The 12,349-nt window shown below is 47.6% G+C and overlaps 1 protein-coding gene across 2 annotated transcripts in view; it reads left to right on the top strand.

The window, feature by feature from the left end:
* The window catches only part of TP53BP2 (tumor protein p53 binding protein 2), a 55,401-nt gene that overhangs the window by 4,119 nt on the left and 38,933 nt on the right, over positions 1–12,349 (top strand). Inside the window, exon 1 of one of the 2 annotated variants that reach the window (XM_037405196.1) lies at positions 2,356–2,567. The exons of the other annotated variant lie outside the window; for it this stretch is intronic. Coding sequence (XP_037261093.1) covers positions 2,541–2,567 — 27 coding nt within the window. The 5' untranslated portion in view covers positions 2,356–2,540. Of the gene's footprint in view, positions 1–2,355; positions 2,568–12,349 lie in introns of those variants that run through there. 2 annotated transcript variants of the gene reach the window in all.

Below are 12,349 nucleotides of genomic sequence, written 5' to 3'. Positions count from 1 at the left end.
TGGCGAATGTTGTCCCCTCTTCTTGGAGGGGGGCTGTGATCTACCGTGCGTGGCCAGATGGCACCGAGAGCTACCACCGCAGCGTATGAGTCACAGAGCCTGGATAAAAACTGGAAAAAAATAGGTGCACCCCTTGAAGCTTCATTTCCTTAGCAGGAATGGGGTTGTAGTTTTGTGTGGAAGATGGTAAAATTAGAAGTTGTGCCAAGAGAGGGTTCTGTGGGTTGACCTGTGAGAGGCACGTGCTGGCAGAGCAGAGCTGCCACACACAGACACACACCTGAAACCTCTTTTCTAGTTGATTTTTCTCTAACCATTTCCATTTTTTTCAGACTTAAAATTTGTGGGTTCTAAATTTTTTGTTGTTTATTTGTTAATATTTTTAGAAATATTAGAAGTAATTTCTGACTGTATTTGGGGAATGCATTAGAAGATCATACCCCTCATTTTATCCCTTACCAGCTAGGTGCCCCTAAATATTAAGCAGAGATTTGCAGAAGAATGTTGAGTTCTCCATTGCTATGGAGCTTTGGCTTGTAACATTTTGATCTTGTAAAATGAATTCAAAGTTTTGAGTTAAAAAAAGCAAACCACCACCAACCCTACCAAATAAAAACTGGGATCGTGAACCTTCTGTGGGTGGCTTGGCCGGTGTGGGGAGGGAGAACCGGGGCCGCACGTGGGTGGGGGCCGTGGGAATGCCGATATCTACAGCGGGTGCGCTACCGGTAACGTGTAGGGAGTGCGGGAGCGGCGATGCCGGGCTCTGCCCGCCGCTTAGGGCCGGGGTTTCCAGTTCCTTAAATCAAACACCAGGGGAGAGGACAAACCGCCGGCGGCCCGGAGGGGCGGGCTGGGGCCGGGACCGGGACCGGGGGGCGCCGAGGGCGGTGGGGCGGGGCCGTGACGCCAGGCGTTGCCGGGAGACGGCGGGCTGTTTCTGCGATGTAGCCAATAGGCGCCGGGGGAGGTGATGTCATGGCTCCGGCGGCGCCTTCTCATTGGTTGGCTCTGGCGGCGGGGCGGGGCCCGGCCGGGGCAAGGGGGCGGCTCCTGGCGGCGCAGGGCCCCGCACGGCGGGAGGGCAGCTGCAGGCGCCCCGGGGCTTAGCGCCGCCGCCTCGCCTGGGAGGAAAACGTACGGGGTGGTGGGGTGTGTGTGTGTTAAAGCTGCTCACAGCCGCGGGGAAATGGCCGGCCTGGACCCTCGCGCCCGGCCCCCGCCTCCTCGGCGGGTGGCTCCTCCGGGAGCGCTTCGTAGTGTGAGCCGGGGGCGGGCAGGCTTCGTACAGCAGGTTTAAAGCAGATGCGAGACACTTCTGGGACGTTTTTAAAACATTGCTGTATTTCAAAGCTCTGTAGCGATAAAAAAAAAAAAAGCGTGTCTATATTTTCTTTGCTGTGCTCGAACAAGTACAAAAATAGCTTTTCGATCTTTTTTTAGCGCGCCCCCCCCAGCTGCACGGTGTTGTGTTAACGCTCGGTTATTGCACAGGAGTTCCCGGGGTTTTATCAACGCTGTTCGAAGTTACTGCTTTAGAAAACGCGCTGTTTATATACAAACTAAGCCCGAGTTTTGTTATCCCTTCATCTGGGAATTTATAATCCCCTTCCCTTTTATCCTTTTTAATTACTGCAAAGATTTTAATACGAGTAAAAAAACAGATGGAGCTGGTTTTCCTGCAGCGCCCTGTAACGGTGCTGATGTAGCATGCTTTTTTTGCAGTGCTGCTAGCAAAGTACCTGGGCTTGAAATGGGTGTCCTGCACACCCGTCCAGGCAATGGAAAACTTTTTTTTTTTTCCCCCTCTCTTAGGCGGATGTAAAAGATCGGGTTGTTTTTCGGACGGTCCAACCTTAATATGGGTGCCTGCGACTTTGTTTTGGCATCTCACTGGTGCGAGGTGTGAGCTGCCCGCTGCAGTTCAGCTGCCAGGGGCAACTAAACCCAGCAAAAAAAAGCAAAGTAAACGGCACCTGGAGGCCTCGCAGAGCACATAGGGGTTATCGGTGGGACCACCCGCCGGGGGCAGGCAGGACTGGCCGAGCCGGCGGGGGAGGCAGCGGCGTGGCAGCGCGTCCTTGGCCAGCCGCCGCCGGCCCAGGGAAGTCCCCCGGGGGGGACCGGGACTGCGTGGGGGCCGGGCTGTTTCGGAGGAGCGCGGGGCTGACCCGTGGGGGCACACGTGTATCTCGCATCGCCCCCCCGGGAGGGGTGGCCCCGGCCGCGGGAGCGGGGCCCCCGGAGGGCCGGGGCAGCCCCCGCGGGGCAGGAGGCGGGCCGGCCCCTCCCGGGGGTGGGCGGCGGGCGGGGCGCGGCGGCTCCTCCTCGCCGGGCCGGGGTTAGTTTCGGAGCGGAGCGGGGGGTGACGGCAGCGGCGGGAGAGCAGCGCCCGGCGGGAACAAAGCGGAGGACGGGCGGCGGGGCCGGGCGCCTCCTGCAACAGGTCTCCCCGCGCGTCCCGGCGGCAGCGCAGGCCCTCCGCCTCCCGGGCCGCCGGTCTCCCGCTCCGGGCGGCGGGGCTGGCACCGGCCGCCCCCATGCGGTTCGGCTCCAAGATGATGCCGGTGAGTCCTGGGCGGGCAGGGCCGCGGGGGCTCGGTTCGGCGGCGGGCGGCACCCGGGGGCCGCCCCCGGGGCGCGGAAAGTTGGAGCGGGGCAGCGGGAGGGAAAATGGATTCTGCGGACGTGGAGGGGGGCGGGGGGGCGACCCTCCCCCTGCGGGCTCCGCGGCCGCGCAGGGGCGACCCTCCCCCTCCCGGCCTTTTTTTTTTTTTTTTTTTTTCCTTCCCTCCTTCTCCTCTAGCTTTTCCTTTTCTTCCTCTTTCACACCAGGATCAACTTGTTAGACGGGCCCGCTGGAGCAGAGCCGGGGCGGGGGGGCGCTGCGGCAGCACGGCGGGGCTGGGGTGGGCCAGCTGGGGGGGGACGACGACGTTCCCCTCCGCCCCGCTCCGGGGGGGGTCTGAGGCTGCCCCGCTCCCCGCGGGGCAAACAGGCACTCCTCCGACCCCTGCTTTTATTTAAAAAAAAAAAATTATTATTTTTTTTTAATAATATGAAGTTCTTGAAGTTGGCTGGAGCCGTGCTGCTGCGGGTGTGTGTGTGTGTGTTTGTTTCCCAGCGCCCGGGTTGCAGGAGGAAGATGGTGTCCATGTTGTTTACGGCTGGGGGTCGGCGTGCCCGCTCTGCGGGGTCCCTCTGCCCTAACGCTCGCGGGAGGGACGGGGAAGGCCACCTCCTACCAGAGTTTTAACAGGAATTTTAAAAGTACGGTGTTTTTGTCAGCTGAAGTTGGGCGAAAACATAGCACGGCAGCTTTGCTCAGTTTTCAGCCCCAAATACACCAAGGGGGTGACATATAAAGTATTTAGCTTCCCTTAAAAAAAAAAAAAAAGTACCCCTGCCTTTGAATACCAGATTTTACCAGCTGGCATGCTCCGTGAAATCCATAAGCTCTTGTTCCGAGAGGCTGGAGTATGTACGGAAAATCCCAGCAAGTTTAATACCTGTTTAGTCCCAGCTGAGGGTGCTTTAAAAACGTTATCTGCGCCCCCCCACCCCCCCCCCCCCCCCCCCCCCCGAGCGCTCCGGCCCCAGGAGCTTGGCAGGCACAGGCAGCCCTCTCAGCTGCAGGTGATTTCCAGTTTCCCTCTTCCAGGAGCCGTCTGAAGGACGCGAGGAAGGAACTGCACTGGAAGGTGGTTCTGGGAGGACGTGGGTGCTTCAGGGATGCTGGTTTTGTTGTCGGTGTGAGGTTCTTCCTCTCCAATTAGGAGGAAATAACAAGCAATAATTTGATCCTGGAGAAGGCTGAGTGACTGTTGCTGTAACTAATGAGGGAGGAACAAACAGATTACGAGCCTGACTACAGATTAAAGAGCCAAAATGTTGTGCAACTGTTGTCTACCTGTGAAAACTTAGAAAAACAAGCAGTAAATATAAGAAGGTGTTAATTCAACCTATGTCAAAACCAAGCTTAGGTAAGCACCGTCGTGTAACAGCAAAACCTCCAAGAGATGCTATTGCTGGCCAGTGCCTTGTTGCTGAGTTCAAATAAAGGAGAAAACAAGCAGGAGCAGTCTTATCCCATCATTATCCTGTCAGCGTTTGCAGGTGACAAGTTCCAGAGCCTGCATTGCCCTGGTAGCTCAGACTTTTCTTTGTCTGATAACTTATTAGTGAGCCTGGTTTTTAACCCCTAAATAAAGGGGTGGTGCAGCCTTTTCACACTGTTTTTACTGTGAATAAGAGAAGATCTGTGAAGGTTGAATGTGGTTAAAGGAATTAAAAATGTAAATACTATTGACTATTAGAATTTTAATTCAGGTTTAAGAAAACCAAACTGAAACAACCCCCCTAGTTTTGGTATATTCTTAGAGGGATGAGGTTCCCAACAGTGCAAAAAGGTGTTACAGAAGTGCTCTGGTCCATAGGCTGTAGGACACATAAGCAGCCACTTGCCAGTTTGAAAACATTTTATAGTAAATATACCTACATGAATGTGAATATAAAAGTGCGGAAAACACAGTGCCAAAAGTAATCCTTTTTTTGTTTTGTTTTTTTTTTGTTTTGTTTGTAAGTATTGCTATAGGTATCCTCATTGTCTTCTAGTTATAAAAAAAAAATCTAATTTTTTATAAAAAGATTGAAAGAGTTTGGGATGGGAAGAGAAGGAAGGTGTGAAGACAGGAGGGAGCAGGACATCTGAGGGCTCTTATTTATGCAGTAATGAGGCGTTCATGGACTTGAGCATCTGCATTGTTTGAATGACAAGTAGTAGGCTGGCCCTAAACCATCTGCAAAATGTTTCTTGCTTAAGGTTTCTTAGGATGTCTCTTTCCCCATCCTCCAAATAAAATGGTCTGTGTAAGATTTTAATTCTGCTTCAGGCCCATCTCTCCTGTGCTCCAGAAGGTAGCATGGTCCAAGGGATTGAACAACACAGGAGTGCTTGTGACCCTAGGTGGGGAACACAGCAAGCATGAGCCCAGCCAGGAATTCACCTCTGAGTAGCTGCCAGTGAAAAGCTTGGAAAATGCTGCAGCAGCACTACTACTCTTGGGAGACTACCCTGAAATGGGAATGTTTTCCTTGCGGTGATGACAGATAGGAGTTAAACTGCTGCTGTAACCATATGTCAAGACCATGTGATTAGAAGGCTGCATAAGAGTGTAGTGTGGAGTAATTTGTGTGTAGCTGTACTGATGAAGGTAATAACAGGGTTAATGCTGGCAAGCCCTGTGAAGTCGTCTCACCTTTCATCTGTGAAGGTTTGTGGGAGTGTGACTGGTACTGTTAAGTAGTGAAAAGGAGCTGGAAACACTTTCTAAAATAGCATGTTTTTCTGCAGCATAATTGGTCTCTCTCCCTTATTTTACATTATTACCCTAAAGATGAGCATGTATCAGGAAATAATTTGCGTCATTATACATACTGGATAGATGTTTTTTCGCCGATAGTAGGAGGTAACACAGATTGAGCTACCCTTTAACGCCCGGAGAAGTTTTTGGATCACAACCCCTTGATCTAGATAAGGCTCAATTTTGCGATTTGTCTTAAGTGCATTGGTTATTGGGAGCCTCCTTGAAATCAGGATGGATCCAGACGGATGGGGATATTGTTAGGGACTAGCTTGGCAAACCGGAGAGTGCTTAAATTCTGAAGTCCGTTGTGCCTTCTGTCATCAGAAATTACTTAAATTTCTGAAACTGAAATTTCCTGATAACCACGTGTTCCTTTCTACTCAAGTTAAACTACACTTCTAGTGTAACGCCGCAGCTTTGATACCATGAGGAGTTGGGCTTTTCTTCTAAAGTCTGTTGAGTGCCTTGCTCTCAAAGCTGTGATGTCCAGTGAGCGCTGGACTTGGAGTACGTGTTTTCATTGTAGAATGCTTGCTACTTTGTGGATGTATTAATGTATTTTTAACCTTTGAAAGCCCCTACAATTAAAGTTGTTTTGCTTTTTCCATTAGAGAGTTAATTGGAATTGCCATATGGATTCTAAGTTGCTGAAAGAGCATAGTAGTAGCCCACCTTGGACAATTTTCTTCTTGCAGCTTAACTGAAGAAATTTTTAACAGAAATTAATCTCTTGCGCTTTGTAAGATGAGCAGCTATAAGTTTATAAACAAACCGACCCCCAGTAGAGTTTAACAATTCGTTACGATACCAATAAATGATCTGTAGGACCTCAGCCCCATTTCCTGTTGTCTCTTAATTATTTAAGCTCCCGTCAGGTTTATCAGTCATTAACACTGTTTTTCTTGTCTGCCTGCGTGGGTTTCAGTGCATGAATGGGACTTTAGACTGTGAGCTCATCAGAGCACATGCCTCAGATCTTCACCTGACCAAAGTATTTATATCTATTGTGTGGGTTTTTAAAAATTTCCATTTAATGTTAATCATTTGAAAGTTTTAATATTGTGATTGTATTGACATTTTAATGTGGTATTCAGTGTTTAAAGTATATTGTCTAGAATTCTGAATCAAGCTTAGGTTATTGCTTTGCTGAGCTTTCTTACCTCTAAACTTCTCCAGCCTCTTATACTTCTCTTATAGGCTGTGACCCGTCCCTGTGCACAACTGGAAATATTGCCTTGAGGTTCCCAGAATACTCCTTTTTTTTTTTCTTTTTCTCTTTCATGTTCTTACAAGATCTCTTTTTTTTTTCTTCCCCCGTCCTGTGAAAAATGAATTGTTCCAGAAATAGTTTTAAATGCATTTAATTTCTCAGATTACTTTTTTAATACCTTAAACCCTACATCTGCAATCGGTGTTATATTACGCTGCAGTATGTTAAATACATTTATTTCTTTGTGTGGCTTTTATCAGACGTGGGGGGAAGGGCAATATTACAAATTCATACCAGATCAAGCTGCAGAGGCCCTGGTAATAGCTAATTATGCTGCTTCTGATCTATTCAACAGTTCAGGGTGTGAGTGCCTCGTGGGGCTCTTGGGTTTACTGTTTCAAGAGCTAGTGTGCAGTGATGAAGTTTGGGAGGGGTGGATAAGTCACAGGATTTTTTTTTCTTTCTTTCTTTTTTTTTTTTTTTTTTTTTTATTCCTACTGTTGCCAGATGGGATTTCCACTTTGTTAGTGAGCAGGTCTGCTTTGTGGGATTCATTTACATGCAAGTCAGTTGGACTTTTAAAAGAGGAAGGTATAAAGGTTATTTCAGCGGAATAAACTAGCAGAACAGCAATGTGCCTAGTATTCCTTTCAAATTATTGATTAAGAAACTGTCTTGAAAGCGCTCCATTTGTCTAGCCTCTGTCCTTGTTAGCAGTCTGCCTCGGGGACTCTCCTTTCTCTCCCACTGTGCGTGTTATTGAGCTTGTTTAATTACGGGCAGAGTTGTGCCTGGCTGCTGTACAGCCCCTCTGAAGAAGGAGCTGGATAACCCCGAGGAGGCCAACTGAAGCCACCTCCCATGGCTTGGTGGCACAGCGGGAGGAGGACTTGTGCTTCCCTTTTCGTGTGCCCACTGATAACAAAGGAATCCTCAGATCCTTTCATTCTGTGGGCTTTCGACTTCCTGTGAAGTGTAAAAACTTACTTAATGCTCTGGAAACTGGAAGGTGCTCCTATTCCCGAGGTAATGAGCAGATAAAAACTCTTCCCTGTGCTCTTAGTTTTATTATCTTCAGGCCTGGTTTTTCTCAGCTTAGTCACTTGTGAGTCAGGCAAAGTCTTTTTGATCTTCAGTACTCAAACAGTTGGATGATACTGTGTATAAAGGTCACTAGAAATCCTGGACATCATGTGAAGTATACTTAATTATCTTAGTCACTGTTGCTTAACTCTTTTAGAGGTTTCAGGCCTTTCTGTGGAACGTGAAAGACCTGAAGCCTTGTTTAAAACAGTGTTGGGTAACTATTGCTGTAGTTTGGGATAAAAGTTCATCGAGAGTGAATGGTGAGCGAATCAGGGCCAGGACAGCATTCTTGATTCTATCATGATGCTGCACATGTTAGAAGGCAGAAACCAGCCTGCCACTTGCTTTTGCTATTTGCTTTCTGTTAATCATTAATGTTCTGAATCGGTGTTTAGAGTTAGTCATGCATGTGTCCTCACCAGTTGTTTTACCAGAGCAATGGCATTACGTGGGTGTTGAACCCGGTTGTGTCTAAAGGATGAGCCTTTTGATATTCAGCTGTGGCACGAATACCAATAATTTTATTACTGACATAGTAACGTTGTTTCTGTACCACATTCTTCTATGCTACAGTGATGCTTCCAGGTCTTAATGTGCTAGGCTCTGGCGATAGATGGTTGTGTGCCGGTGCCCTAGCTTTTATTGGCATCTTTTTTAAAAAGGAGGATTAAGAGAACACTTCTTGCCTTTTTCCTGTTGCTTTTTTTTTTAAATCCTACTCTTGCATCTTTATATCATCCTTTTGCAAAGTAATGCATATACATTTTAAAAATCAAACATGTGCTGCAGCTATCCCTTACTCTCCATGGCTCTCTTTGACTATGGAATTGATTTGGGAAAACTTATCTGCAGTGTATCTGGGTTATTGTTGTAGTACCCAAACTCAAGTAAAAACATGGACACATCCACGTGGCCAACTTGTAAGCTTCTGATGATGTTGAGTTATTCAATATGAAACATCTGGTCGGTAAAATACTACCAGCTATGGATCAGAGCATTTAATAAAGTGAGCGGAAGGAAGCTGCAGGGAGGTTAAGCCACTTGGTAAAGGTCATGCAGTGAGTTCAGCCTGGGATTTAGGAGACCTGTAGAGTCAAACCAACTGGTACATTGTGGTGCAACTGGAATACAAGTCTGTTGTATCCAATGTAAGTATTAAATGATCTTGCTTGAAGTAATTACATCGCCTGCACCTCTGCTTCTGTAGGGTTAATGGTGAATGGGGAGAGACTCTTGATGGTAGCTCAGTCTATTCCTGGCTTGGGAACAGTCCCCTCGAGCCAGAAGGAGGCTCAGCAGAAAGAGGTGCTGGTTCATAAATGCTTTACATGTGTGTAAAGTCAGTGCTCCCATTTCACTGTTTAAGGCATATCTTGGATATAAGAAGCAGCATGTGGGGTTTGGGTTTTGTTGAATAAATTGGGAAATTTTCCTTGTCTTTTGATGCTTTTATTTTGGGAGGCTTAACTGCTTAAGGAGCAATTTAGTTCTAAGCCTAGATTACTGGTTTTCCTGTATTGCAATAGAATGTTAAATCCCATTGTTTCTTTATATTGAAAACTAAGGAAGAGTCTCTGGAATCATGTATTTTGGTTGCCTTCAGTTGCCTTTGGTCACTTAAAAGAGAGAAATCCATATTTTCTTAATCTTCTTCAGCGGGTTCTTTTTTAATGCTGTCATTGTTATCCCATTTGAGCTCTATGCTGCTGCACCAAACTGTCCATGTGCTCTGGTACTCCAGTGGAGCAGCAGCCCTGGGTCCGTGTACATGTCATAACCTTGCAGTGTGGGAATAAGGAGCTGGAAGACTTCACGTAAGCACTGGTATAGAGTATCCCTTTTGCATTCTTAAGGTGTGGAGGCTTGGCCTTCTGCAAGGTGACTGTCCCCTTCTTGGGTTTCAGTAGCCACAAGGCTCACAGGGTTTTCGCCCCCCTGTTCCTTAGTTTTGCTGGACAGTGTTGAAGTTGTGCAAATTGGCTGGACTAGCAAATTACACAGAAATGTGCTGTAAGGCCCTTACTCCTTGTAGTCAGGGCTCTTATTCAGCTGTTTCTGTCATACCTGTGCACAGTTATAACTTGGTGGCAATTTCCTTGCTGCCTGAGAGTGGTGGCTTGTCTGTTGCACTTTTTTCTTCTTTTAAAGTGTACGCGAACACTTTTTTTTCCACCCAGCTCTCGATCCTACGGAAGCATATGCTGCCCTGAATGCAGAATCTCACCCAGATCAGTATCTGGGCCATGCAGAGCAGTGATTGATGGCTTCTGCCTTGACTTCTCCAGGAAAGCGAAACCCATTCTTGCCATCATTGGGCATCCCGGGGCGGGGAAGACCCTCTAGAGGATGGGATTCCCAGTATTTGTTAGAGGTTCTCTGATCTCAGCTGCAGTAAGACTATGCGTGTCTCTCAGCATAATGAAGTGTTCAGGAAAAGCTGACATAGCAGGGAATGTGACTGATTTCTGGCTGCAAAAAAGGGAGAGAAGGAGGGAGGGTATCGCTGAGGCGTGAAAGGCAGGGTGTGTAGGGACCAGGTGAAATACTCCAGACTTCCTTGGAGAATGCCACAAAGCTATCTTGTGAAATACCACAAACGATGAAGTGACTCTGCCATGAGTCATGTACGAGCTGTGTTTCTGAAGAGCATTGCCTGCTTGTCATGCAGCCCTGTAGCCACTTTATCAGTGATAGCCATGCTGTGTCTTCCAGCCTTTTGAGAACACATTACTGCAAGTAAAGGTTTGTGTGGGGAAGCTGTGGAAAGGGCACTGTGTGCTTCTTGCCTCTGCATCGTTATTCCCGTGCTATTGTACATAGAGGTCTGGCCCATGTGAGGCCTTTCTGCAGTGTGGTTTCCCAGTGTTGCACAAAAACATTGTTTAGATTGCTTTTCTTGCAAATAGCATTTAGTGAGGTTGGGTTAGAGAAAAGGTTTTCTGCTGCCTCCAGGGAAGTTGAATGAGTGGCCAAATAGTAATAGGCTGAGAGGGACAGTTTCTGGAGTTCTTGGGGCAAAAGAAGCCTGTTGAGGAGCCTGGCGTAATATAAACGTTGATTTGATTAAACTGTATGCCATTTAATTCATTTAAAATAGCCGTGACATCCCCTCAGTGACCACCATTTCATACAAGGTTGTCTGTGAAGATTACTGGTGACAACACGCAGAGCCGCCCAGCACGCCTGCTGCCTCGCTTTGATGAACTGCTTTCCCTTCTTTTGCTTCTCAGCCGGCGTGTCTGCGTAGAGCCTGGTATTGCCTAGAAAGAGCTCTGGGGAGTGAGCGGCACTTAAATAAAACCTGTCAGACAGTGATCAACTGTACAATCTGTCACTCTTCTGCAGCTTCTGTTATAGTAGCTGAATGTTTCCTGATGAAAGCTAAAGCATGTAGAACTCCACATTACAGGAGCAAAGACTGGATCAAGCAGGGTGCTTGGTGGGCTAACGGGCTGACTGATGGAACAAGATTGCTCTTTCCCAGTTCTGCTGTAGTTGCTGTACATATCCTGTTATAATGTGGTTGGCTAAGACCATCTGACCATCCATAGTACCCAGTGTTGGAATAGCCCCACCGGTCCCTTTTAACTTGCAAAATAACAAAAAAGAACCATCTGTTTTGGTGCTAAAAGCTCAATGTGTCTTCTGTGCCAGTTGAACGCGTGCCGCTATAGCATAATATTCTTCAGTATCTGCACAGTTACTAATGACTTCCTCTGTGTTTGCAGCCCAGAAGTGGTAGGACAAAACCTCTTCTTTATGGCTTGAATAATAACTTCAGCTGTTGTCAAACATATGATCACCAAGCATAGGCATTTCGTGCTGGTTGTCTTCAGCATTGCTGGTGGGTATGTTGGTTGCCTGCTTGCACTCAGTGTACTGGGTCTGGGTCTGACGAGCGCAGGTTGTTCTTCAAGGTACGCTTCCATTGCAACCAGAGTGTGTTCCCACCCAGAACTGGCGGTGAATTGGGAAGACCTACCCTTCTGCAAAGGTACAGTGTGACATTACACTTAATTAATTTAATAGTAGGCTGCTACACAAATAGATGGTTTCGTTCCTTTGGTTTCCATCCCCACCCGAAGCCACGTGTAGCTTCCCCTTGAATTTAGTAAGGAGTTGGGTGACGTGAGGAAATACTCCCTACACTAAAGGCAAAAAGCAACAAAAAGGCTTATATGGTGGAATTGAGTTGCCACGTGGCTGCATAATCGGGCGTAGCAGGGCGAGTGTGTGTGAAGAGCATGGCTTGCCTTCGTCAGCTCACCGTTCAGCTCAGCTAAGCTGTAGCAGTGAGATGATACCTTATGCTTTCCTTAACCTCCGTGTTGTCTTGAGAGATGGTAATAGAGGGGAATTTCTCCACCACCTTTTGAGTATTCTCACTCTCTGTGAGGATTAAGTTGGACTAACACAAACATGTATTTATCCTGGTGAGACTGAGAAGCTCATATAGCAGGAAGGCTGTGCTTCCTGAAGGCAACTATATAGGAAGCCAGGGCTGACCTTGAAAGCAGTAAAGTACGCAGCCTGTTGTGATGTGGTCTGAAATTCCTGTTTGGGGGTTGTTTTTTTCATTTGTCCTGAATGTAGATGGCTCAACAGCATGTTCCGGGGCTGCAGCATAAAGGAGGTACCAGCCTGCGCTGTGCTACAGTGCTCCTGAATGTCACGTTGTGGTAACGTC

This window comes from Falco rusticolus, chromosome 12 (assembly GCF_015220075.1).
Source record: "Falco rusticolus isolate bFalRus1 chromosome 12, bFalRus1.pri, whole genome shotgun sequence".
In the NCBI taxonomy this organism is placed as follows: Eukaryota; Metazoa; Chordata; class Aves; order Falconiformes; family Falconidae; genus Falco; species Falco rusticolus.
Note: the sequence above shows the minus strand (reverse complement) of the source record. Positions and strands in the feature narration are given on the sequence as shown.